The sequence below is a fragment of the Hevea brasiliensis genome, chromosome 4 (assembly GCF_030052815.1).
Source record: "Hevea brasiliensis isolate MT/VB/25A 57/8 chromosome 4, ASM3005281v1, whole genome shotgun sequence".
Classification (NCBI taxonomy): domain Eukaryota; kingdom Viridiplantae; phylum Streptophyta; class Magnoliopsida; order Malpighiales; family Euphorbiaceae; genus Hevea; species Hevea brasiliensis.
Window position 1 is genome coordinate 114,555,236 of NC_079496.1, and position 27,782 is coordinate 114,583,017.

A 27,782-nucleotide genomic window follows, 5' to 3' on the forward strand; every position below is an offset into this window, starting at 1 on the left:
GTGGCCAAGTTGTGAAAGCCATTCGCAACTCTTAGTTGTTACAAAGATGTTGAACATCAAGGCAGAACATCATTTTTCATAAAGGTGTTTTGATGACATTTGTCAACTTATGAAAGAGGTGTTACCAGATGAAAATTTAATGACTGAAAACTTTTCTGATCTGAAGAAGTTGGTTCAAGCATTGGGCCTACATTGAGAAGATTCATTGTTGTACTAATGGATGTATGTTATATTGGGCTGAAGATAGTGAGTTAACGAACTGCAAATTTTGTGACCATCCACGGTTCAAACGACATAGTCGAGGCTCTTCTAATTTTCAAACCAATGTGCCACATAAGAAAATGTACTACTTTCCTCTCACACAGAGATTGCAAAGATTATATGCTTCGAATGCAACAGCAAAAGAAATGAGATGGCATGCTGAGCATGACCATGAAGATGGGGTAATGTGTCATTGTTCAGATGCAACTACATGGAAGCATTTTAATAAAACACATCCTTCATTTGCTACTGAGGTTAGGAATGTAAGGCTAGGACTGTGCACCGATGGGTTTCAACCATTCGGTCAGTCTGGACAACAATATTCATCTTGGCCAGTCATTGTCACTCCTTACAATTTGCCTCCTTGCTTCTGAATGAAGGAAGAGAATATGTTCCTAACGTTAATAGTTCTGGTCAGAAACCCAAAAGACAAATTGGATGTGTACTTACCCCTTATTGCGAGTTGAAGCTTGATTGTGGGAAGTTGGAGTTGAGACATATGATGCATCAAAGAAGAATAATTTTAATATGAGGGTTGCGTTATTATGGACAATAAGTGATTTCCCTGCATATTCAATGTTGTCCGGTTGGAGCACAGCAGGCAAGACTGCTTGTCCATATTGTAGGGACGATTCAGATGCATTCACATTGACAAAGGGTGGTAAACAATCATGGTTTGACAATCACCGTAAATTCTTACCAGTTAACCATCCTTTCAGACGGAATAAAATTGCTTTTAGAAAGAACAAGACAGTTACAAAAAGTGCTCCCCCCATTCTATCTAGTGAGGAAATTTTAGAACAAATAGAACATCTAGGATTAATGTGTGTCACGGATATGGGTGCAGATGAGAATAACGATTTGCAAAGCAAAAACACGGGTTGGAAGAGACGGAGCATTTTTTGGGATTTGCCATATTGGACTACTAACATGCTTCGCCACAACCTGGATGTCATGCATATAGAGAAAAATGTATTTGAAAATATTTTTAATACTGTGATGAATGTTGAAGGGAAGACGAAGGACAATGCTCAATCAAGGGAAGATTTGAAAGAGTTTTGTCACGGACACTGAGTTAGAGAGGATATGGCAACAGGAAAGTATCCTAAAGCATGTTACACATTAGACAAACAATCAAAAGCGATGTTGTGTGAATGGCTTAAAATCTTAGATTCCCAGATGGTTATGTGTCAAACATGGGTAGGTGTATAGACATGCGAAAACTAAAGTTGTTTGGGATGAAAAGCCATGATTGTCATGTCTTTATGCAAAGATTACTCCCAATAGCATTTAGGGAATTGCTTCCAAAAAATGTGTGGCAAGCATTGATCGAATTGAGAAATTTCTTCAAATAGTTAACATCAACAACAATTAGAGAAGAAAACATGTTATGACATAATAAAGAGATTCCTATGATATTATGTAAACTAGAGCATACATTTTCTCCAAGCTTCTTTGGCTCCATGGAACATCTCCTGGTGCATTTGGCTTATTAAGCATGGATTGCTTGCCCTGTGCAATATCGGTGGATGTATCCATTTGAGAGGTAACTAGTTTAATGTATTGTTGTATACTATCATTACATGGAAAAATGAAAATTTGTTGTGACTAAATAGTAAATGGTACAGGTACCTTAGGAAGTTAAAAAATAATGTGAAAAATAAAGCCAAAGTGGAAGGTTCCATATGCAATGCATATTTAGTTGAAGAAGCATCGTCATTCTGCGCTCATTATTTTGAACCCCATGTCAACACAAGGCATCGAAAGGTTCCACGCAATGATGATACAGTCGAGCATATGGATGAACATCTAGGGAATCTATCAATTTTCACTCATTCCGGTAGGCCACTGGGAAAAGGAAAGGTTAGATATCTCACAGAACAAGAATTTCAAGCAGCACAAATGTACATCTTGTTGAATTGTATAGAAGTAAAACCGTACATTGAGTAAGTTTTTCTAATATTCAATTATTATAATTGTTGCAATGCCATTATTGATTCCAAACATGTAATTAACTATTTTCATTGTGTGCAGCATTTTTGTTAATGAGTTACACATGGCCAATCCAAATATCAATGATAAACAAGTTGATGAGAAACTAGAGCGTGAATTTGATAAGTGGTTCAATAAATATGTTCACAATCCCTCCAACAATATATCAAGCCAGTTTTTAAAGGATCTATCAAAGGGTCCATTAAGAAGTGTTATGTGCTACAATAGTTATGTAGTTAATGGTTATAAATTTCACACTAAAGGTTATGGTTCGCATAGGGCAACGATGAACAGTGGGGTATGTATCAAGGGGACTAATTACAGTACTAATGAAAGTGACTACTATGGACAATTAATTGAAGTGCTACGATTGGAGTACCCTGGATTACCAATCAAAAGAACTGTATTGTTTAAATGTGATTGGTTTGATCCAACACCAAATGTGGGAACAAAGATTCATCCAAAATATAAGCTTGTGGATATTAATCATAAAAGATCCTTCAATAGGTATGAACCATTTGTTCTTGCTATCCAAGCTGCTCAGGTGAATTATTCCATATATCCAAGCTTAAAACGTGACAAGGATGATTGGTGGGCTGTGTTCAAAATCAAAGCGAGATCTGTTATTGATCTTCCTGAGCAAGTGAATGTCACAACCCCCCCTGCACGGGAAGAACCATTTCAAGAAGATGAAATGGAAGTCCCTTTGATTCAAATTGACGATGATGATGATCAACAACAATACTTGAATGATCAAAACGGTGTACTAGTTGAAATTAATGAAGAGGATGTTGAAGATGAAGAAGAGCTTGAATTGGACTCAGAAAGTGATGAGGAATGCGATGATGTATATGATAGTGATACTAATTAGAATTAGGTATTTCTCTTAATGAATTTATATTTCTAAACTTGAAGTATAAACTCTAACTAATTTCATCTATATTATGTATCATAAGTTGAATGAAGCTAACTAATTAATACAATTATTTATGCAGGATGCGAGGCAACGCGGGGAGGTTTGTTGGGTCATTCACGGTCAAGGCGATTACACATGCGAGGATGAGCCCAATGATCAACTAGACCAATCTACACGGTCAGCCTCGGGTTCCTTCACGATCCACGGGAGGTCGGCACCGAGAGGGGTCTCTTGCTTCAACACGAGATCGAGCTACACCTCCACCTCCACGCCACCACCTATTACCCCATCTTACGAGCATGCAATTGGATCAACCTCTGGTCATGAAGGTCATTCAGTTGGGGCAGCACCAATATCATCGATGGATGGCCTATCACTCACTACATTTGGAAGAAAGAAAAGAATAAAGCTCATTAATGGCACGTAAGTATTTAAAATTAATTAACTTTATCTATGATTTGGTATTACATATCATTGGGAATTGAAATCTTGTGTTTCTACATTTACATAAAATCAATATATTTCTTTGTCTTTCTTTTGTACAAAGTTACATCCATCGAGGAATGTGCTAAGAAGATGAAGAATATCTTCAAGGAGAGGATGGACCCAGAGGGGCAACCTTTGTTGGAAAACTATCACTTTGAAACAAAAGAGTTTCTTGGGATGAATTTTTAGTAATAAAATAAATATTTAAATATTAGCTATCAGATAACTAATTTGCATAGTTTATGAAACCTCAAAAAAGAATGTTATGAATAAATATCATTTAAGTGATGAGAATTTGTGAATTAATGTAAAAGAACACAATTGAAGTATATTAATGCTTAAATGATCTATATGTACTTGTGTGATATTGAAAATATATATTGTTGTGAGTTGTTGTAGTTGGGGTGGATGTTATTTATTGTTGAGAATATATGAAGTGTTTTTAACAGGTGCAATTAATACCTAATAACTAGGTTGGATTGTCCAAAATTAAGGGGAAATGCTGTCAATTTTTTTCTAAAATATTATCATACTAATACAACTGTCTTAATTTTTATTTATTTTATACTAGAAATACTTTGATTGGCAAGAGGTGACTCCACTAGTAAAGGAAGCTTGGAGGCGTAAGGCTGCAGAGCGCTATAAGGCCCTAATGTGCAATGTCAGGAAAGGAAAATCCAAGGTCATCGTGCCTAATAGTACAATGCAAAAATGGAAGGAGGCATGGAGTAGCCCAGAGTTTAAAGCCAAGAGCCATCAATTCACTGCTAACCGTTGTAGTGAGATAGGGGGAGTTGGGGCAGGCATCTCTAGACACACAGGGGGTTCACATGCTACTCACGCAGATAGAATGGTAATGATTTCATATTTACTATAGGATGGTAATGATTTCATATTTACTAGTTTTGTTATCTGTCTACATATTAGTAGCAAATAATCGAACATTATTATAAACATCACTAAAATCATTATATCTTTTCAGGAAGCCCAGCTTGGCCGAAGACCTTTTCCTTATGAACTTTTCCATAAGACCCACACTAGGAAAGGCACCTCCGATATGGTTGATTCACGAGCGCAATCAATTAAGGTAAGTGAACAAGTATTTTATGTCTTTCAATTATATGAAAAAAATGAATAAGTGAGTTTGTTTATTCAATTGCCAAGAAAAATAAATTTAAAATATGTGTATTGACTTATGCAGGATGCATTTTTGGCGCTTAAGGAGCAGTCGTCTCAACCACAAGAGGGTGCTGTGACCCTCCTATTGTAGATGAGGTCGCACTATATTATCAAGTTGTGGGGGGGGAGAAGAAGAACAGGGTTTATGGCATTGGATCTCAAGCATCAATTTTTTACCCTAGCTCATCACATGGATCATCTTCTACTGCATCCTATTGTGCTCAGTCAGAGGCAATGGAGGAAGAGATTCAACAATTGCATCAGACTATTGCAACGCTCAAGGATAGTTTGGTTGCAATGGAGGAGAGAGATCGACAACGCGAGTTGATGCTAGAGGAGAGATATAGACAACGTGAGCGGAACCTTGGAGCGCATGCAACAAATGATGCAAAACATGATGGCACAAATGATGCAGGGTACGCAGTTTACAGCCCCAACTCCACATGCGACTCATCAAGATGATGGTAGAGAGGCTGATAGTGTTGATGAGTGATTATCTTGTTGATGACAAGTAGCTTGTTTTTTTGTTATTATGATATTTTATTTTTCCATACAGTATATTATTGTCATAACCCTTCACTGTCATATTTATATATAATATTGACTGATATTTGATATTTGATAGCCTGATATTATAAATATTATGATATTGAGCATTTAAAATTAATATTATATTATATGCTTCAATACAGGAAATAATATATTAAATAAAAAAATAAAAATTTTCTACTAGTAATTTGAAACGGATTAAAAACGAATTTTTCCGTTTCTAATCCAATAACACAAGGATCGGTTTCAGAATTTAGAAACCGATTTGAAACGGAATTTCTGTTTCAAAAAAATTGAAACCGAAATATCAGTTTTTAAATTAAAACGGAATTTGAAACCGAATATATGTGGTTTCTAAATTTGAAACGGAATAGTGGTTTGAAAATAGATTCAGAATTTGAAACGGACGCCATTTTCCGTTTCAAATTTATTTAGAAACTTGCGGATTTAAAACTGAATATTTCGGTTTCAAATCGGTTTCTAAATGTATTTAGAAACCGATTTTCACTGATTTGAAACCGAATATTCGGTTTCAAATCTCCTTTTTTCTTGTAGTGAGTGGTTTTGGAAGCCCTCTAAACGACATGTGCTCCTTTATTCTTGTAAGGTTTGGGAACCACTTTTGTCTAATGGTTCTACTCACGAGGCGCAATCTGGGACATTGGCCCAGAAGGTGCCAATGAGATTTCGAAGAACCCCACCAACGTTGTTCCTTGCTTGTTTTGGTGCCATTTCGTAGCTTTCATGGCTCTTCCAGGCTGTCCAACAACTTTTCTTTGTGTTTTCAGCACCATGGTTCCTTTTCTTTCCTTTGCAACACTTGCTATTGCATGCAAGATCTGTTTGTTTTTTCATCTTTCTAGTGCCTCTTCGGCTCTTCCTCAAGGAGGATGGTGTCCAACGGCATTGCATTGTTGTGGGCGGTGCAACACTATGACCTAAGATTGTATCCTCTTGCGATGACATTGCATTTCTTTGCTACTTAGGGTTCTTTTTAGTAGCTGAGCCTTGTAATGAATCTGGATAGAATATATTATTGTGCCTGTTGGCTGTATTGTTGAGTTTTCCCACATCTGATTTACTAGGTTGGCCTTGTTTTGTATTGCTTATGGCTATTCAGAGTAGGGATGGCCACAGATCAAGAACCGTTAGCTACAGTTCTTGAATCACCTATTTGAATTTAATGAAATTATGAATCTGAACTAAATCACCATGGGATGGTTTAAGGGACGTTTTCTGAATTGCTAGTTTTAGTTTGAGCCTCAATTTAAAACAATTTGAAGGACAGTTCAAGATAGTTTGGAGGATAGTTTAAGAACTGTTTGGATAAAAAATTTGGGAGGAAATCTTATTGATTTGAAATTAATTTATATTTATAAAAATATTTTAATTTTATTAGAAATCTTTCAATCAAAATAAAATAAAAAAATAAATTAATTTATCTTTAAGAAAAATTTAATAAGAAAATACTTGGACTTTATTAAAAAATTAAAAATGAAACGTATTCTTTTAGGATCTAGAGAAATCAAAGTTTTCGATTCTATTACTTATTCTTTATCTAAAGATTGTATGATAAAATTTAATAATAAAAAAATAAGAGATAAAAAAATTAAAATAAAGAGTATTAAAAATTTTATTAATGATATAAAATAATAATAAAATAATTGATCTGACATTGAAAACTTTAGTAAGTTTAGAAAATAATAAAATAAAAAAATTAAAAAAATATTAAAAATTAAAAAGAGATTAAAAAATAATTATGTAAAAAATTTAAAATTTATATAATTAAATTATGAGTAAATAAAATATTTATTAAATTTTTTATATTTAAATTATCAATTTGACTCGTTTAAAATTATTAATTCAATTTAATTTGAAATCGTTTGTACATAATTTTTAAAAATATAAATATAAATCAAATTGAAAAAAACAATTTAGATTCATTGTGACCGCCCAAATTCTTTGCTACGTAATAAAGTAATTTTACTATTAATAAAGTCAAATAATAATAGAAGACACCGTTTAGAGATTCTTTAGAAGTGATTCAGGCTGAAATTCATGACGTGTTTGGAGGGCATTTTGGTCATACAAATGGTGGTGGCAAGAAACACGGAGAGCTACTGGATTTTGCCTTTTGGAGCATGGACTAGTGCACTGTAGAGTAGTGTTTTTGTGTTCTTGGGGTTTCTGAGAAAATTTGAAACAGAAGAAAAGGTAAGAGAGAGAAGACGAAAGTGAAAAAGCCTAAATGCCTTTTGGGTTTTGTTCCACAATCAACACCAAGTTTTGGTACCCCATAAAAGCTTTAGGCTTTAAACTCAAAGCTTCAATCCCATTACTGTCATCTGATCTTTTTTTTTTTTTTTTTTGTCTATACCATATGTAAGTTGATGCTTGCTAGTACTTTCTTCCTTGCTCTCCATTTGTCGAGTGTTTACTTTTCAACTTCGAGATTTCAATCAACCATTTATAAATGTGTAGAATATATGGGTTGTTCTTCTCACCTGGCTATGAATTTTTCTTTTCTTGGGAGGGACATAATGGGAGAGAAGCAGCTGCTTTTAAAAAATAAAAAAATAAAAAAACAAATTTTGCGGTTGTATCCTTGGGCTGTTAAAGTTGAATTGCTTTATTTGCCCGCTGTCAACAAGGAATAAATTCTCTTTCTATTTGTGCATTGCGACTTAAATACTTTGTTGAGCTCATTTTTCAGCATTAATGTGCTTTGATCTTTCTGGATTCTTTGCTTACAAGGGGTTGCTGCTTTTTTTTTTAATATTTTTGTCACTTTCTTTCTTCTATCTCTGCTTTTCTTGGGTGCCTTTCATTTTCTGATGGTTTCTTTAGAAGTTTTAAGGAAGTGTATAAGTGGTGCAAGCAAGAGTTGTTGATGTAGACTGATGGGTCAAATTCCATTTTCACCCTTCTATTTGATTATAAATAGGGGTGGTCAATTTTGATTTTCTTCATTGCAGGAACTCGGCTTAAACCGTTTATCAATAATCAAGTAGTCTGCGCAGTGTGAATTGTTTGTTGGAATATAATGAGCAACACCACCACCACTGTTGGTTCTAGTTAGTCTTTGTTGCCACTCCAGTCTCGTGTTACGGCTGTTTATGAGGTTTATGTATCCATTACTAATTTTCGAATTCTTTGATTGTGACATTTTAGGTAGTAGAAGTACTGTGAAGACATTTGAGTTTGGAAGGACTCATGTGGTCAGGCCCAGAGGACAACACCAGGCCACCATAGTTTGGCTGCACGGTCTTGGTGACAAGGGATCAAGGTATTGATGTTAGCTTAGTTTTTTTCTGGCTTTAATTTTTTGTATTGTGAAATCTTTTCTGCCTGGTTTCCATTTGATGCTTGGCAAAGAGTTAGGTCTTTTTACCTGGTTTGTTAAAATAAATTTTTAGTTTACACTGGTTGATGATAATAGCACCTTCTGTTATTTGTGGTTTTGACGTTCTTGTATTTTGATATGTTTGAAAATTATCAAAATTAAGACTCTGAGGAATTGACGTTCTTGTATTTTGATATGTTTGTTTCTTCTTTACAAGAAGAATTTGCTGAAATTCTGCACCCTTCGTTTTAACTGAGCATCTGCTTTAAATAAGGATGATAAACTTGTTTAGACTAAGTATGGAAAGTCAATATCTTGTCCTCTTCTGCTGGAGAAATTTGTTGTTAAATTAACTTCTTGAACTATGTTTTTTCTAGAAGATTCTTATCATGTTGATTGTATGGAAGCGAGCATCTATACCATGGGTGGTATAGAATGTGATTGCTTGTCGCTTTCATCCTTCTTTATTGATATAAGCTATTTTGGAGGAGCCTGGAATCCAAATCTGGATATGCCAAGCCTTAGAATAGGGGACCACTCTTTCACTAGCTTGATTGGCCTTTCATGTTGCAGAGAAAGTTATATTTTTTCCAAATGATATAATATTAATTATTTAATTTTGTATTTCTTGGAATACGGTTACGGCAAACCAAGATAACTCATTTATTTTCATATTGTATGATCTGTGATATTGCTGCTAATGACTGGTGCTTAACTTTGAGCGTGGTCCCCCAAAGCTAAAAGGCATTTCTCAAGTTATAACATAATTTCTTCAAATGTTTTTAAGTGTGCTAGTAAGTAGTGACCCCTTTACAATTGGATCCTGTTTTGTTGCTTAAGCCGTTTCTTGGGTATATTGCATGGTGACTAATGGATCTCCCCATTCTATGCTTTGTATTGCAGCTGGTCCCAACTCCTGGAAACCCTTCCTCTTCCAAATGTAAGGGTGATTGTTAATTAAAGTACTGCATAGTTTCTACATGTTTCTACACAAAACATGCATTGGTCAATAGTTACCTTACTATATATTCTCCTAGTATTGGTTGCCCTTGTAGTAGGAGGATATGTTGCCACTTACTGGAGAGATGAACTTCTATTATGGCTTTTATTGCAGATTAAATGGATATGCCCAACTGCTCCAACAAGACCAGTAGCAATATTTGGCGGATTTCCATGCACTGCTTGTAAGAACTCAATGGTGGATCTGTCTTGTGGTTCAAAAATTCATAACTGTAATAAAATTCTAGATGGCTGCAAGCTTTAAAACTTATCTTGTGATTGCCTAACATGACAACCAGCAAAGTTCTTCATATCTGGTCAAAAAGAACTTAATACTCTATTTGTATTCCCTTATCTATTGTGCTTTAGTGAAATAATCTGAATAGCTTGTGTAATTTGTTTCAGGGTTTGATGTGGGAGACATTTCAGAAAATGCTCCTGATGACTTGGAGGGGCTGGATGCTTCAGCAGCACATGTTGCTAATCTGTTGTCAACAGAACCTGCAGACAGTAAGTGGCTTAGGATTTTTAAACCTCTTGTCCTAGACGTACGTAACATATTTAGTTATATACATCAAGTAGTTTCACCATATCAAAAGTAATCTATATTAATCCTGCATAGTGTGTCAATAAAAGGGTTTTTCGTAGAGGGGTAAATGGCAAGGTTTTCAAACCTGGCCCAGCTTTTAAATTGATAAAGGCAAATGGTCATGAGTCGGACCCAAGTATTTCGAGTATCAAGTTGAGTTCAAAGTACTCTAGTTTGAGTTTGAAGAATAAAACTTGATTGAGTTTGAGCTGAGTTTCAAGCCTTCAGATTTCTAATCAAATCAAGTTCACTAGGTATTGACTCAACTTAGCTGGATTATACCCCCCAAGTATTGCTAATTACATTGTCATCTTTTCAATTTCCACTCTCTTTTGTTTCTATTCGTTGAAAAATTAGTGGAGAATGTAACCTTTTTCCCTTCCATTTCTCAATTCTCAGTTTCATTGCACTACATCAATAAAGTTATTTTCTTTGATGGACTCTTTCAAGTTTGCAAGTTCCAACTCTAATTAGCTGAGTCTCCTGATTGGCGGGGACATTTTTCTATGTTTCCCGTTTCTTTTGGATTGTATCATGCAATTGAATGATATTGGCAGAAGTTATCTAGCATTTTGTGCTTCATACTTAAATTAAATAGGCGTGATCAATTTCCTTTGAGAACTGTTGCATGAGGTTGCTTCAAGATTTCTGTAAGTGTTTTTGCTTTTTATGCCTTCTGTGACTGTTGACAATTTACATCTTCATCCAACAGCATTTCCATGACCAAATAATTTATGACACAAATGTAAATCGCCATCAGTTTTTCCTTGATGAATATTGTACTGTTTTCCTCGAATTTTGTATGAATTTGAAAAAGATATGTGATGCTATAGCCACTTCCACGGAATTGATTGATACTTTTAACAATTTGATTCTGAAGAATTTTGAAATTTGCTAATTTCACAGGTATATGAGGGGATTGCATATGCCATGCCTGTGAAGAATGTGTTCTTTAATTGCTTAGATACTTTTTGGACTCTGATTAATGTCTGTTTCTTTTCATCGTGTATTTTGTAACAAGTCTCTATGTCAACTATCAACGGTGCTTCTCATTACCATGTTGATGCTTTGTAAACTCTTTTATCTATGTTAACTCATACATCACAATTTTGCAGTCAAACTTGGTGTTGGTGGCTTCAGCATGGGTGCTGCAACTGCCCTCTACTCAGCCACATGCCGTGTTTTAGGACAATATGGAAATGGAAATCGTTATCCTGTCAACCTAAATGCAGTTGTTGGTCTAAGTGGCTGGCTTCCATGCGCAAGGTATGGATTTTGAGTTCTGCGATGTGAATAAGCACCTCTACGCGCAAAGGATGTGCTTGTATGATATGCTTATATTCTTTGTGGTTAAGCAATTTATTCAGAAACACTGCCGTTTTCTTGCAGGAGTTTGAGGAGCCGGATTGAAGGATCTCATGAGGCTGCAAGGAATGCAGCATCCTTGCCCATTCTGCTCTGCCACGGATTATGTATTAACATTCATCTCCTGGATTTTATTAATACTTCAATTCTCTTTTTTATATCCTTTTTATTTAAATATGTTTATTAGAAAAGTATGCAGCGAGCTGAGTGTGGTTTATCCAATACTTTCTGACTTCTGCCAAAAAGGGAAAAGAAAAGTACTTATTGTTTGCTTTCTGTTCTGTGTTTTTAATTGATATAAACTAAAATATAAAAATTAGATAAAGTCGCAATGTATTTTCCCCTTAAACTAGTCATCAAGGGGCAAATCTCTCCAAAATTAACTTTTTGGCAAATTAGCCCATAAGGTTTATTTTTTGGGACAAGTCTTGAAATCTGACTAGAAGTCCAACAGCACGCACTCAGTTCAGTCAGAATTAGACATAATTTTGCCAAGAATAGAACTTACAGGCTAATTTACCCTTAAAGTTAATATTGGGGTGATTTGCACTTTGATGATAAGTTCAGGGGGGCAATTGCTACTTAAAAAATGCTTTCTAATTGCATTTCAAACAGTAGCCTTTATGCATCTTAGGTGCTTGATGTCAAAAGCTTAGTTAGGCTATTGCATTATCTGCTAAGTGATATGACATGCACAAATTGTTCATAACAATGAAGAAACCTGTCACATTACACGAGGGAAATGCTATGATAATCTGTCTTTGAATCCTTGATAATTGATAGACGAAAATGAAGTGCAGTCAAATATTAAGTATGCCTCAACCTCTAATGGAAGATCCAACAGTCCCTACATGGAAAGTGAAATTTCACCTGTTATCTTACTTTGCGGCTGCAGGTGATGATGTGGTTGCATATAATCATGGAGAGAAATCAGCACAGACCTTGATTTCAGCTGGATTTCGAAATCTTACATTTAAAACCTACAATGGGTCTCTCTCTCTCTCTCTCTCTCTCTCTCTCCTACTTGCCATATATGTATCATACTTTATTCATATTTTGTTCTTTGCATCTGAAAACTCACAAATGCTAAAACTTGAATGCAGGCTGGGTCACTACACAATCCCAGAAGAAACAGATGAAGTCTGTAATTGGCTAACAACAAGGTTGGGGCTGGAGGGGCATGATAATAAAAGGTGAAAATTTTGGTTAAGGAAACATGGAGATATCAAATCAAAGTACTAGGGTTAGACAAGGCACTCAAGAGTAGATGCTTGGTATGGGGAGTATAGGGTATAGTGCGATGTTCAACTTATTATATTATTATTCCTTTTTTATGTCAGTTTCTCTAAATAAACTGATTCTGTAATTTTCCTTTTTTCATTTCCCTGTGGTTTGTCTTTTAGTCTGAGTTACTCATGGTTGGATATTGAGGTAACTATGCAATTTTTGCCGTAGGAGGGTAGTGGGGAAAGGTAAAGCTTGGACCATTTGTGTGGCTCCTCTATCAAGGAAATTTTATGAATTATTTAACAAAGAATAATTGTATCTAAGAGGATGCTTGCTAGACATTGACTCTACTACATGATGCATAATAAAAGCTGGATATGGTCTGCTTCATGTTCATCTCTCTCATTCTTTCCTCCTTCCTACTTTCTTACGTATCCTCTTTCAGTGTTAAATTTGTAGATCTCATTGTTTTGGAGTTTCCTTCAATCCTTTGCATTCATTCATTTGATTGGTGTAATACATTCAAGTTCAACGTAATAAAGTATTTTCCAATTTGATGATCTTAGTTATTGGGTCTTATTGTTCATGCGAAAATTATTACCCTTTGTTGTGTAGTATTCTAATTATTACTTAATAAAAAGACTGCCACAAAATTACAATGCCTAGCCAACCTAGTGCCCAACTACAATAATAGTTGAGGCAGTTTTGAATTTGGGCTTGCTGCCGAGTCTGGGCTGAAGGGAGCTCATGCTGAAGCTTGGTCCAACTAGAACGACAAAGCATGCAATTCCATTATTGTTAATTTCTTCTATTGCTAAACTCTACAGGAACGTTTTTGCCAAGCTTTGTCATAAAGTATACAAATACTTGAGAGATTAATTTCTTCTATTGTCAAGTAATGCTAGTCTTTTTTTTTTCAGGAAGGAATTAATATTTTGATAGTATAATTTTGAGACAATGAATCACTGGTAATACTTATTCAACTAGCATTAAACAGTTTTATTTTCAGCTGATAGAGAGCAAAACTTAAGTACTCTCCAAGTATTGAAATCCAATTGAAGGAGCATCCGAAGAAACAACAAGAGATAATAATAACATGAGATGGGGAAAAAAGAAAGCAAAGACTGCATATGATGATACTTTAGCAACATCTCCTTTCAAATTTCACGCAATTATGCTTCGAACATGTGGCCATTCTTGCGGTCACCTGCCACGATAAGAAAGGCTGCGACGATTACGTAAATTACTTGTAGGCAAGGAACCTGAAATGGTCCATCTCCCATATCCAAACCTGGCACAATTTGTAACCCTCAAATCTTAACTGAATTGTTGCTTTACTGGACTGAGTATGACTATAGGAGCTTGTTCAAGCCAGAAAAAGCCGAGGACACAAGTCGGAATTAATATATTTATAGATAACAAGAAACATGACTTGGGCTCACCTCAAGCGTGTCTATTTTTGCTATTGTTTCTCATCTGTGCTGCCTTTGGAATCAATGCAAGGGGTGAGTGGCGGGAAGGATGGCACAGCTTTCAATATGAACTTGCGACCACTTTTCAAGCCTCCTGACGAGTTTGACCTAAGGTCATGGATATGTTTGTGAGGAGGAGAAACTCGCTTTTTATTTGGTGAACTTGCTTTCACAGATGTGGTGGGAATGGCAGCTTCCTTCAATATTTCAGTTGTGTCATCTTCCAAAATATCATAAAGCCCACTATCAATGTCATGCCCTTGATTTTTGGCCTCACTTTCACCCAACCTAGTCATTGGCGTAATTGGTGAACTACGCCATCGAAGGGATCGACCAGATGAGAAGTGCCCACTTCCAGGGCACAATTGGAGTCGTGAACCACCTGCCGCATCTCTTGTTTTAGATGAAGCTGAAGAAGCCCTGGCCATTGAGGGATTTTGCAATGGAGTAAGATCACATATATCTGCAAACGTATTGCATCTGGGTGAGAATTGATCCATCATTTCAGCAACATTATAACCCAGCCCTTGATCTCAGGAATTCATGCCCAGAAGTTCTTTACTCTTTTCTGGAATCATGTTGTTGCTGTGTGAATTCATGGAAGATCTTATGGATTTTGCATATGATGGCAAGATGGAAAAGTCTATCATTCCCAGCTTATCATCAATTCTGCCATCCGATCTTTCATCGCTGACTCTATAGCTTACCATTTCTTCAGTCATACCATATTCTGAAGAGAAAAAGAGAGCAATAACCACTCTAATATTCATTATTCACTTGTATAATAGTGATCCATTCCAACTCTTTTTTTTCAAGCATGCAAACAATGTCTATGAACTATAATCCAGGGTTTCCTGCAATCCCTCACAAAGTACCAAAAGAATATACATGACTTTCCATATTATATACATTTTCTAAGTGCATCCAAACATGATCTACCACCTCCCAAAGTACAACCAGATATCAAGATAAGTTGGGAACCTTTATGTCCCACTTTGTCAGCTGAAATAAGAATCTAAGAGGCAGAATAGAATGTTCTTCATTCATCAAACACCACCTCTCCATTTTTATTCTAATCTGTGATCAGTGATGAAGCAATGAAGAACTGAGAGACATAAGTTCAGATTTTGCGTCTTGCTAAGGATGGAATTGACTGGTTTCCATCTTCCTGTGAAATTTAATTTTATTACAAAGTCTCCAACTGAAATATGATTAGTAAGAAACTGAACATAGGGTTTAGTACCCCACTGACTGCTGCAAACTCATGAACGTCTTGGACAACCTTGGGAGCAAAAGCAAGTGGGTTACGCGATTCAATTTGTTGTCGCGCCTCAAGAACTGTGTCTTCATATTCAGGTCTGTTGAAGCAGCCTTGGCAAGCGCAAGGTTCAGCACAATAGATTCCAGCAGCAAAATAATCACAATATCTGAGAAAAAAAATAGAGGGGGAGGTTAATTAGTGAATCTGGCAATAATATGTATATGTGAATCAAACTCCTGCCAAGGAGAACTTGAATGCACTCACAGTTTCAGGCATTTAGTCCTCTTGCAGTTGCAATGTTTTCAACCATCAAGCCTTGCCGATTTCTTCCTGAAAAATATCACAAACATTTCACAGGTCCTTAAATATACACAGAAAAAAAAAATTAAAAAGCATGATAGACTCACCTTTTCTTTTCGGTTTTTCTCAGCTGGCCGAACTCCTCAAAATTGTCACCATGCTTCGGTTAAAACTTTGCCTTATTTAGTGGAGTTGACTGATGCTCAATTGGCTGCGACATATTTACAGGTTCCTCAATGTGAAATGACTCAGCTGTGGCAGCACTTGCAGCTAGTGAAGCATTAGTTTCAAGCATCCTGTCTTTAGGAGTGATTGCAACGTTCTCAACTAAATTTGATAGTCTTGAGCAATTACTGGATTTTATGCTTGCAGTTTCAGTGTGACCTACAGGCAAAGTGTTGACAATGCTATTTAGATGCAAGCCAATACCTGATGGCTTGGACACAACTATGGGAGACTTTTCACTACGACGAGGCGGAAACATGGAAGTCGGTTGGGACTGGTTAACCATTTGTTTCTTGTTCAAAGAGTCTGTTAAGTCCACAAGAGATGAATCAAGGCTCTCCAATTCCATAGCAGAAGCAGGTGATCCTGAACCAGTTACATTGTTTATTAGAATTGGAGAGGGGATGCTGTTTGTAGTTTTCCATCGAGTTTCTTCAAATTGAAGGCAGCGCCTACTCAAGCCACGTTGGAGTTGACTAGCCTACATTACTGTCACAATTACTCTTTGGAAAAAACTTTTTCCTCTTTTTCTCCCCCACTGAATAAATAACTGTTGAGCCAGTGGGTGTAGAATAGGTTTTGAGGCGTCTCTTAAGGTATTAATTGCTCCCATTAGATTACTACAAAGTTATGGTAATATACCTCTAGGATGCAATAAAATCTGAAATCTACAGACAGCAACTCCTGAAAATTTTTCTTAGGGTCTGTTTGGATGAGGGTGAGAGGGGGATAAATAAAGGTAAGGATAGATAATTAATTATTTTACCCTTGTTTGGGAAGAAGTGAGTTAATGGGGGGTAAGGGTAAGTAAGGGTAAGCCTTACCCTCCCTTACCCCTCAAATCTCAATTTTTTTTACACTCCATATTGGGGTGTAGGGGGGGGGGGGGGGGGTGCAAGGAGGGAGAGAGTATAGTTACGAATATTTTTATTTCTATACCCCTTAATTTTACTTCTCATTCACCTCTTTCCAAACATAAAGAATATATATTACCTCTCATTGCCTTTCCATTAATTCACTCCTTCCCAAACATGAGATTTTTTTTTTATTGTAACTCTCCTTACCCTTTCTCTTCCTTACCCTTCCATTATTTACTCTTCCCTCACCTCATCCAAACAGACCCTTAAGAACTCTTTATACGAACCGAATTTAGAGAGATTAGAAGAAAAGAAGAACAAGTAGAAATAGTATATATCTAAATTAAAAAACTCATTCATATTTATAAAGAATGAAAAGTTATGGTACATTTTCTAGATAGACACATCTATATATCTTCAATAAATACAACTGTTTGTGTAAAAGACATGTATGTTTATTAACAGTCACCTATACAAATAGTTATGACTGTTTGTATAGAATAGACATGTCTATTTATTAACAGATACCTATAAAAATAGTTATAACTGTTTATATAGAATAGACATGCCTTTTTATTAACAAACACCTATATAAACAGTTGTGACTTTTTATATAAAATAGACATATTTGTTTATTAACATACACCTATACAAACATTTGTGACTGTTTGTATAGAATTGATATGTCTATTTATTAATAGACGTATCTACTTGTTAATAAACACATATGTTCGTAATTTATTTAAGAAAATTACAATAAGATAATTAATTTATTTCACACATATACGTGCTAAGTGCCATAATACAATAATATATATATAATTCTATACACATTTCACTTTTGTCATTCCATCACTTTCTTATATTTTAACAATATAGGACTATCTAATATACAAGCTATTTATAATAATCCCCCACTTAACTTGTATTATTAGATCCCATTGTTTCATGCATAATGAAAAGTATCTTTTGATTTAAATTTTTTCTTAGTGTAAGTATTTTAAAATTCTAAAGAAATCATGGTGGCCTTAGCTTAAACCTATGTTCCTATTAAATAGAATCGGAAATACTACACACACGAATTAATTAATTCGACTTAAAAAGTTCACCAAAATTTTAGCGCGAATATGACCTTGTGCTACCTCCTGTTTTCATGAATATTTACAAAAGTTATTCTCACTTTTGTTGAAGCGGCACCACTTCCTATGTTCATATAGGTGAAGTTTCCTTTGAAATAATATTAAACTTCATTAAGAGTATATATATTCATCCCCATTCCATTAACTTAGTACACTAAGTACTTAATTACAACATTTATTAATGACTTGTTGTTACCCTTTAAACTTTATTTAGTAATAATACTATAGTGCAGGGTTCTCATCGCTAGTAAATTTAATGGAATATTTTAAATCCTAATCAGCACATGTACTTGTGATCATAACTCTCGAGAGCCCTTTTATTAAAGGATTTGTTAGATTATTATAGGATTTAACATAAATATGGTAATAACACCATTAGAGACTAATCGTCTTATATTTTCATGTTTTAAGCTTATATGTATACACTTTTAATTGTATATTTTACTATAAGTTCTAGCCATCATGGTTTGACTATCACAATATAAAAAAATAGATGGCACAGGTTGTGGCCACAACTTAATATCTGGTAACAAGTTTTTCAACCATTCTGCTTCTTTACCAATATTTGTCAAAGTTATAAATTCGGATTCCACCATAGAATGAGTTATACAAGTTTGTTTCTTTAATGCTCAAGAAATAGTACCTTCACCTAAAGTGGACACTTAACCAAAGGTTGACTTATTATCCTTAGCACTAGTTATCCAACTGGTATTTGTGTAACCCTAGGATCTCCACTATAATTGTTTCACTAATCTACCATGCAATCACATGTTTATAACATGACTACATAAATAATTCACAGTCTAGATATGTATCTTATTTGGAGAAATAAATTACTCCATAACTTGTTTAAAATGAGAGCATCCAAAATAAAGAACCAAGTTAAAATTGCACACACACACAAATGCATACTCATTTATCCTTTTGTCACTTCTTACAAATGACTTGTAAGGTTCTTATATTTACTACTCAAAATGTACTAACTTTTTAGCTAATAAATTCATCTCTTCATGCATATAACTATTAAGAAGAATAGATCTTTTCATTTGGTTACATCTTTTGGCCAAGGGACACAACTCTTTGCATGGATACAACTCTTTATATGATTTTAACAAAATTGAAAATTTATCACAGAACAATCCATAGTTTATAATTCCTTTTAAATATCCAAAAACCCTTGAAATTTCTTTTCAGTATTTCATACTAATATTACTAGTATAACTTGATAATTTACATACTGCGAAAGCAATATTAGGTCTAGTGTAATACATAGCATATATTAAGCTATCAATAGCATTAGTATACTCAATTTGAGCAATTGCCCTACCAAAATTTTTTAGTTAATTTGGAAAAAACATCATATAGAAATTTTGCTTCTTTGATTTTTTAAATGATTAAATATATTTAATATTTTCTCAACATAATGAGATTGGCAAGAGCAAAACCCTCACTATGTTATAGCTGGGTAGTTTAAGCAAATCCTTCAAGGATAATAACCAAAATATAAATCTAGACAGTAATTTTAAAATTCTCACAAGAATGAATTAACAAATAATAGTGTTAATTGTAGGTAGAAATGAAGAGAAAAGATAAAAAAGAAAAGTTGATAGATTTTTGTTTCAAACTGTTATTTATAAAGCATTTGCATCTCTTCGAACATATACAATAGTTCACTTTGTATCTATTAGAATAATTACATCTATTCACTTATATCTTTTACAACAGATACAACTGTTCACTTTGTATCTCTTAAAATAATTACATCTATTCACTTATGTCTTTTAGAATATATACAACTGTTTACTTTGTATCTCTTACAACAATTATATTTATTCTCTTATACCCTTTAGAACATATACAATCTATTCATTTATATCTCTTAGAACAATTATATTTATTCACTTATACCTCTTAGAAGATATTTAATTATTAGTAATAATCAGTTCATTTTGATAATTTTTAATGAACAGACATAACTCTTTCAATTATGGAATAACTTTTTCTATCAATAACTATTTCTAACAATATCCTCTACTTTATCAGTGATAAACACAATCAATATGAATTAGGATTTATGCATACAAAAAGTATTTTTCGACTCATGCACATAAATCTTATTACCTTTTTTAACACATTCACCATGAGTTTTAGCATCATAATATAACTTTATATTTCTTCTAATTATAAGTATGTCATCAACATAAAAATAAATTATCACATAAAAAACTTTTTAATGTGTAAGTATTTCTGAATCTGTTTAAGAAAAAAGTCGTATATGGCATATAGTAATTTCTTCCTATAATCATTCAAACTAGAAGTATGATGTGCTATTATTCCTCCTAATTGCAGTGATTTAGGAACTACCACTTTCAAATCCTTAAACATTGAAACAAAGTTATGCAACTCATGGACTTATCCATAACATGCATATTATCAAGTATTTAGAATTCAAAATATTTCATAATGAGAAATTTATCCATACCTTTTTTTTTCTGCAATGTATTCGAATTCTAACGAATTTCAGATTTCCTTTGGAGACTTGATAGAGATAAACAAATCTTATAGCCTATCTGATGAGTTGTTGAGAATATGACATTTGCATGGCAATTCATCTTCTTTTCCTTATCTATTTTCACCTTCTCAATGAACATAATTTATTCCTTAAAATAATCAAGTTTTATGAACTATTGATTCATCACGAAAACAACCTTAGACTCCATTGTGATTAATACCTTAAAATTATTGAGGCAGTGGGTGTAGAATAGGCTTTGAGGCGTGATAAATTACTATCTTTGAGGTATTAATTGCCCTCATTAAATTGCTGCAAGGTTATGGCAATATACCTCCAGGATACAACGAAGCCTGAAATCTACAGACAGCAACTCCTGAAAATTTCTCTTAAGAACTATTTATACGAACTGAATTTAGAGATACTAGAAGAAAAGAAAAAGAAGTAGAAGTAGTATATATCTAGATTGAAAAACTCATCCATATTTATAAAGAATGAAAAGTTATGGTATATTTCTAGATAGACACATCTATCTATATTCAACAGACACAACTGTTTGTGTAAAAGATATGTATATTTATTAACAGTCATATATACAAATAGTTGTGACTGTTTGTATAGAATAGACATGTCTGTTTATTAACAGACACTTATACAAATAGTTATGACTTTTTATATAAAATAGATATGTTTGTTTATTAATAGACACCTATATAAACAGTTGTGACTGTTTGTATAGAATTGAAATGTCTGTTTATTAATAGACATATCTACTTGTTAATAAACACATCTGTTCGTAATTTATTTACGAAAATTACAATAAGATAATTATCTTATTTTACACATATACATGCTAAGTGCCATAATAGAATAATATATATTTATTTATATATATATATATATAATTCTATACATATTTAACTCTTATCACTCCTTCACTTTTTTATATTTTAACAATATAAGACCATCTAACATACAAGCTATTTATAACAATGACCTCATAATAAACATGTTTATGCATCAAATAACCTAAAATAAATTACATAAGCCAATGACAACAAACACATAACAGGCCTAGACTATGATCAATCATATAAAATCCATCATATGACTATAATATGAAGAAGGCAAACATGGAAAAACAATAGAAGGCATCACATCATTCTCCTTTATGAGCCTTTTACAACTTAGCCAGACTCCATCTATTTAAAAGGGCATGAACTCTAATGCAGTTCTAAACAAAGAATGATTGAAAGATTTCCATGTTAAGAATTATAACAAATCACACATTACACATAGCCAAATAGAAATATAAAATTTAAGACAAAATAGTTTCTACCTCTGATTCACAGTGTGCTATGTTGCGAATGGCTCCTTGAAAGGAAGCCCCCACCTTCTCACTGTAATATTCATGTGCCTGAACAACCTGCAAATATTTCAGGGGCAATTAATGTTAACAATTACCTCATGCATTTTGCAACACAAACAAAGACCAGTAGTATAACATGTGCATTTAGGTTTTACATGTCCTATACATAATTTCACAAACTAAAAAAAACCTTGAGTAGCTGAGTTCCTAAATCATCACATTGTTTTTTCTCAAGAGCATGTTCCAAGGGCATGTCAAACTCAATAGTTGGGTATTTAATAGATGGCTATTTGTTACCACTTTGCTTCTCTTCAACATGTGCCGGCTTAACTTCAAATCTGGACTGCCATTGAAGACCCTGTTCAGGTTGCTCAAACAAGGCTTGTGACACATCCATTTCTGCCTTCATGTGATTTTTGTCATCAAACTTCAATATAACTTTGTTTGAGTAGGTTAAAATGCTTACTGATGATTGAAGGACATCATATTGTTTCGCACTTGGGTTTACCAAATTCACAAAGGTTGCACCATCCACATCCATAGGATCGTATAGGTATTCATCAACACACCCTGAGGAACTGCCAAGTTGGTCCGTTGCTGAGTTTCCAGCATCATTGTCCCTATGGGTGCCCGTGATGAACTTGTTGCAACAGGTAACTGATTCACCTAAATTCTTTGAAAGGCTAGCTGTTTCGTGATTTTCCAGCCACAGGAACGCAATAATAGGAAGAACAAAGAATAGAGGGAGAATCAATAGAATTCAGAGAGAGAGACACTTCTTCATTGATTTATTATCCAAGATACATCATACAAATATTCTTTCATTATTTATACAACTGGTAGCTATAGAAGAGTAGCTAAAGAAGATAGATGAATGCTCTGCTTCTTCCCATATTCTATTCAACAGTTGACATGCTTCTTCTTTGCATTGGTGAATAGTAAAATAGCTCTAAACCGTTTATCAACAGCATATTCTTGTATCAATACTCCCCCCCCTTCAAATTCCTTATCCTCAAGGAATGCAAGAAACCAAGCTCTTAACTCATTGGCGTGCTCCCAGGAAACTCCAGAGAAGCATCTGCAAGATTTGAAGCACCTTGCTTCATCTTGCATTTAATCATTCTCAAATATCCAATTGAATGTTGGTTTAACATTTGTTTCATCTTACATCTAATTCTTTCCAAGAATAGCTTAAAAAGAAAAAGAACTTGTTTACCAACACTCGTTTCCTTGTAATCTTTCTAATCAAATTCAGTAATATCAACTCTTACATATTGGCAACCTTTTATCTGTGAGTATCTCTTGAACATTTTGAATGCATCCATTGCAAACAAAGACACTGGACATATATCCTCTTCACCATACCCCATAGAACTTGAAATCCTTTTAAATGGGTAGAACTTCTTCTCAGGAACATATACATTTTCTTGATGAACTTCATTTGCTAAAATTGTTTTTTGGCTATTCTCAATAAGAACCTGATTAACATCCTTGGACCTTGCATCTTCTAGTTTCTTTTTAGACTAACAAATTTCCAATTCAGACCCAGTCAATTCATCAAGATAGTATGGAACAAGATAGCCACCGTAGAAAGTAATTGAAGTAGAGTACAAGGGGTGGTCAAACTAGTCATATGAGATTTTCTCGTCAGTAGAATCTAGTGAAAGGTTGCCAATTTTCCCAACTTCCTCAAACTTCAAAACTTCAGTTTCAGCCTTAACAAGGTTGTGGGTTTAGTAGATGGTTTGGACTTATTTTGAATTTTTGCTACAGTTAGCTCCTGCAACTTAGCCAGATTGTAAGCATCTGCAATTGTTTTTGGCTTAAACATTCTCACTGCCACTTGCAACTCATCAACTAACCCATTGAGGAAAAAATTCAAAGCTTGCTCTTCTTAAACTCTAGCTTTTGAGTATAACTAATTAAAGGAATTTCAGTAATCTTGCAAGTTAAATTCTTGTTTCAAATTCCTTAAATCCTCTAATGAATCTTCCTTTGCTCTTGTAGAATCACCTTGATTTATATTACCAGTAATCTTCACATTGCACACATTTATACTAGTAAGCAAGGATTTAATTTCTTTCAAACCTTATTGATGTCGTTGCTCTGCTTCCTTCCACAAAACCTCCTGCCTTTGCTCTAGTTGTTGCATCATGATAGTGAACCTGTACAAGATACTGAGATTACATGTCTTTCATCATGCCCAAGGATCTAATAGCTCTATTTCATAACAAGAAAGAACCGACGAAACAAATTTAGAGAAGAGAATGACCAATATATTTTTTTTATTATTTTTGGTGCAAGAAGGTTGAGAATTTCGGTGTGCAGGTTTAAGGAAGGAAGAATCTTATGGTGCATTCTATCTCTGGTGGAAAGGAAAACAAGAGAAGATTGAAGGGACTATTGTGAAAATAGAGAAACACAGAAGAACATAGGAGAGGAAAAACCAGATTCAAGAAAGAAGGAAGGGCAATTCAAGAATTAGTAGCATAACCCATGAAAAATTAGAGAAGAGAGAATCCAGAAAGGGAAAGAAAGATTAGAAAGAACAAAGAAGAGGGAGGAACCCTAGATTCAAGAAGGGAAGAAGAGTAGAAGAAAGAACCAGAAAGCAACATAAGAAGGAAGAATTTGATTCAAGATATCAAGAAAGAAAGAAGAATTTGAGAAGAAATTGGATAGAATTAAAAGAGAAAGGAAAAACAAGGAGAATGAGAATAGAAGAGAAAGGAAAAGAAGATCAAAACTTGTAATTCCACCATGGCCGAGAATCAACCAGCTCTGATACCATTGTTACGTGATTTTGCAGTCACAGGAACACAATAATAGGAAGAATGAAGAATAGAGGGAGAATCAATAGAATTCAAAGAGAGAGATACTTCTTCATTGATCTATTATCCAAGATACATCATACGAATATTCTTTCATTATTTATACAACTGGTAGCTATAGAAAAATAGCTAAAGAAGAATGATGAATGCTCTGCTTCTTCCCATATTCTACGCTACATGCTTCTTCTTTGCATCGGTGAATAGTAAAACAGCTCAAAACCATTTTATTAACAGCATGTTCCCTTGTCACCAGCCAAATTCTTTCTTCCATTATCATTCTCAAGTATTTCAGCGTTGGGTATCTGTGAGAGTTGTGACCTGAGAAAAAAAAAATCTCATGTAATAAGAGTTTAAGCCACAATTAATGTCCTTGAAAGTTAAAACAACCAACTTCTAAATCAAAGCATCTCAAACCTTTGAAAGAAACTTGTTTCGCGGTTTGGTATTGTACGAGGCGATGTGAAAACAAGAGGAGAATTGACTCCTAAGAATCCTTGAGCCACATGTGCAGCTTCCAGAGGCTTTATTGGAGATAAATTGCTTATGTAATGTGAAAAAGGAGATTCCTGAGAACAAAGGAAAAGTGATGAACACAATTTCACCATTGTTTAAGGTGTACATGAAAAAGCTTCTATCGTGTAGAATCTATGCTTGTCGAAGGTTTACGGCCAAAACTGGCATTCTAAAATTGATAACTAACTGCCAAACCTTTTGGTGGTTGCTTGATTAAAATATAAAAACCTCCAATGGAGTGCATGGGCACCAGTGAATGCAAGAAAAATGAAGAGAAAAACAAATTCTCTCCCTTCTTCGATTCTCCTCACTTGCAGTATGATTCTTTGTGAAATTTTCTGCCTTGCCGAAGTTTTAGGCTGTGGAAGGAAGGGCAATTTCCGCTTTGTGATTTCGTCCTTCAACTAGTATGGTTCATAGCTCAATTCAGTATGTTTTTGGTTTAAAGCTTCCACAATTTCGACTTCCAATATTTGCCAATCCCGATTACCTACTCAAAAAATCTCGATGAAAGGGAAACAAAAGTAAGAAGTCACATTTTACCAGACAGCAGAAAAATAAAAGCCTTCATAGGCATTTCTTTTCATTTGGGTTTAGGTAGCTTCAGAGGATGATAGTAAAAGAGGGTTCGATTGACCCTCGTTTTTTTGAATTAGTCATAAGTATTTATATATTTGTTTAATTGACCTTATAAATTTAGGTGTTAGTTGAATACTCTTTTTTAATAATAAGAAATCAATTGATCCTGTATATTTAACAAATTATCATATGTATATAGTACACCATGTGCACTTTCACCTACAAAGATACAAAGATGAGAGTCTCATCTTTTTAAGAGTTAACTATATATGTATGAATATTCAATCTACTTACACTGCATAAAATTTTTTTTCTTGATCCGCCATAAAGAACCTTGAATTGCTACAAACTGGAACAAAAGCTCATGCACTCTTTGATATATAAAGCACATTTCAGATCCACCATTTTAAGGCATCCCTCCAAAACCAATGCAAATGCGAATGATCAACCAATCCTAATTCAGATTCCACCCCAGCAACAAAGTTGGAAAAACATCAGACGCATCAACTATACAAAATCTAGCACACCACCAAAAGCAAGTCAGATTCCACCCCACCAACAAAGTTGGAAAAGCATCAGGCACTGATCACCAACTGCTCAACAAAGGCAAGTTTGCTTAGTTAAAAGATATGTACAAGCTCAACAAAATCCTAGTGACCCACTTGCACCAAATCCTAACCACATTGAGAAATAAAATAAATAAAATTTTCCACAAACTATCCCTAAATCCAAGCCACCAAAGCTTAAATCCATCAAACAAGTTGGGAAAAAAAGGAGGAGATTTAAAAACAATCGATGATAAACAAAATTCTCCAGCAAATAATGAAAATAATAGAAAAATCCAAGTCCAAACATAGAGAAGAAAAATTAAAACCCAAAATTGAAGTAAAATAAGAATTGAAAATGCGAAGACTTGAACAGGAGAGGAATCGGAAAAAGTAGCAGCAATGACATTGGCGGTGGTGGAGGTGGCAGTATTAGCAGATTGAGGCGAATCCATGGACTGATACCCTAATTATTTTAACCCTACAAGCCACTCTTTGCATCTTTCTCTCCCTCTCTCTCTCTCTGTGTGCTGTGAGGCTGAGAGTGACGCTGAAAATTCGATGAAGAAAGAGCCGTAGCATAGGAAGGCGGGGTTTTAAAAAACCGAAATCCGAGCGGGAAACCATTTTTCTGCTTATGGGCAGGGGCCCAGATTGCCATAAAATGGGCTGTTATGGCCTGAGTTTAGCTAACTCTTTGCAGTACGAATTTAGTCCATGCCCTTCTTCATGGGCCGTGGGCTAGAAAACTGTAACATTAAAAGCCCAGTTGTAGAGGATAGCTCAAGAAAGAAACAAAAGCCCAACTTTATGTTAACCCCACAACTCACTGAAAAGTGGCAAATTATTTGATGCATCTTATGTATTAAAAAGTAGTACACTAATCACTCACAAAAAGCTATTGTTCCTTAAATTTAAGAATGTAGGGCCAACTGGGTGAGTTGATCCTACACTTAAAAAAAGACCAAAGTTTAAGGGATTACGGCGTGTGAGTTGAGTGTTATGGTGTACTATGGTGATCCTAACATATCTTATATCGCCTGATTAGTATGTGTGTGTGATATATGGATTAATATGCTTAATCAAAATTATTATGGTTTTAACTAAAGGTGTGTCCTGTCTGTATCACACAATCAGTTTCTATAAAAAAAATTAAAAAAAAAAAAAAAGAGTGTAGAGCAACTTCTTTGTGAGTGAGAATGCAGCATTCACTAATTTGCCTTGCAAAGTTATGTTATCAAACACCCATAAGTTAAAATTAAGTAAAAGGCCTATT

At 34.4% G+C, this 27,782-nt stretch overlaps 2 protein-coding genes, 1 long non-coding RNA gene and 1 pseudogene across 5 annotated transcripts; 3 read left to right on the forward strand and 1 right to left on the reverse strand.

The window, feature by feature from the left end:
* The first annotated feature begins 789 nt into the window (after nt 1–789).
* On the forward strand, nt 790–3,124 carry LOC131179503 (uncharacterized). The gene is made up of 4 exons (XM_058146372.1): nt 790–1,316; nt 1,890–2,207; nt 2,296–2,676; nt 2,761–3,124. The coding sequence occupies exons 1-4, from the start codon at nt 790–792 to the stop codon at nt 3,122–3,124; spliced, it is 1,590 nt and encodes a 529-aa protein (XP_058002355.1).
* A 1,356-nt stretch (nt 3,125–4,480) lies between these two features.
* LOC131179348 (uncharacterized) lies at nt 4,481–4,903 on the forward strand. Its single transcript, XR_009148369.1, has 3 exons — nt 4,481–4,508; nt 4,638–4,742; nt 4,857–4,903. It is a non-coding gene; the product is annotated as an uncharacterized LOC131179348 (long non-coding RNA).
* A 2,527-nt stretch (nt 4,904–7,430) lies between these two features.
* Nucleotides 7,431–13,296, forward strand: LOC110654061 (uncharacterized). 3 transcript variants are annotated; one of them, XM_021809927.2, is made up of 10 exons: nt 7,431–7,765; nt 8,359–8,457; nt 8,555–8,669; nt 9,630–9,666; nt 9,841–9,910; nt 10,131–10,235; nt 11,430–11,580; nt 11,704–11,786; nt 12,575–12,668; nt 12,783–13,296. In XM_021809927.2, exons 2-10 carry the CDS (start codon nt 8,427–8,429, stop codon nt 12,874–12,876), a joined length of 780 nt encoding a protein of 259 aa, XP_021665619.2. In that variant the 5' UTR covers nt 7,431–7,765; nt 8,359–8,426; the 3' UTR covers nt 12,877–13,296. The 3 variants fall into 3 exon arrangements, with proteins under 3 accessions (XP_021665619.2, XP_021665622.2, XP_021665621.2); XM_021809930.2 differs by having other exon boundaries at nt 7,431–7,597; nt 8,328–8,457; XM_021809929.2 differs by having other exon boundaries at nt 7,431–7,597.
* A 1,072-nt stretch (nt 13,297–14,368) lies between these two features.
* LOC110646057 (CRC domain-containing protein TSO1-like) lies at nt 14,369–27,025 on the reverse strand (annotated as a pseudogene).
* Nucleotides 27,026–27,782: the final 757 nt, after the last annotated feature.

Coding starts and splice junctions, on each gene's coding strand:
- LOC110654061 (XM_021809927.2), top strand. CDS start 8,427: ATGAGCAACACCACCACCACTGTTGGTTCTA. Junction 9,667..9,840: donor AAACCCTTCCTCTTCCAAAT/GTAAGGGTGATT, acceptor CTTTTATTGCAG/ATTAAATGGATATGCCCAAC. Junction 11,581..11,703: donor GGCTGGCTTCCATGCGCAAG/GTATGGATTTTG, acceptor GTTTTCTTGCAG/GAGTTTGAGGAGCCGGATTG.
- LOC131179503 (XM_058146372.1), top strand. CDS start 790: ATGAGGGTTGCGTTATTATGGACAATAAGTGATTTCCCTGCATATTCA. Junction 1,317..1,889: donor TCAAGGGAAGATTTGAAAGA/GTTTTGTCACGG, acceptor TAAATGGTACAG/GTACCTTAGGAAGTTAAAAA. Junction 2,208..2,295: donor GAAGTAAAACCGTACATTGA/GTAAGTTTTTCT, acceptor CATTGTGTGCAG/CATTTTTGTTAATGAGTTAC.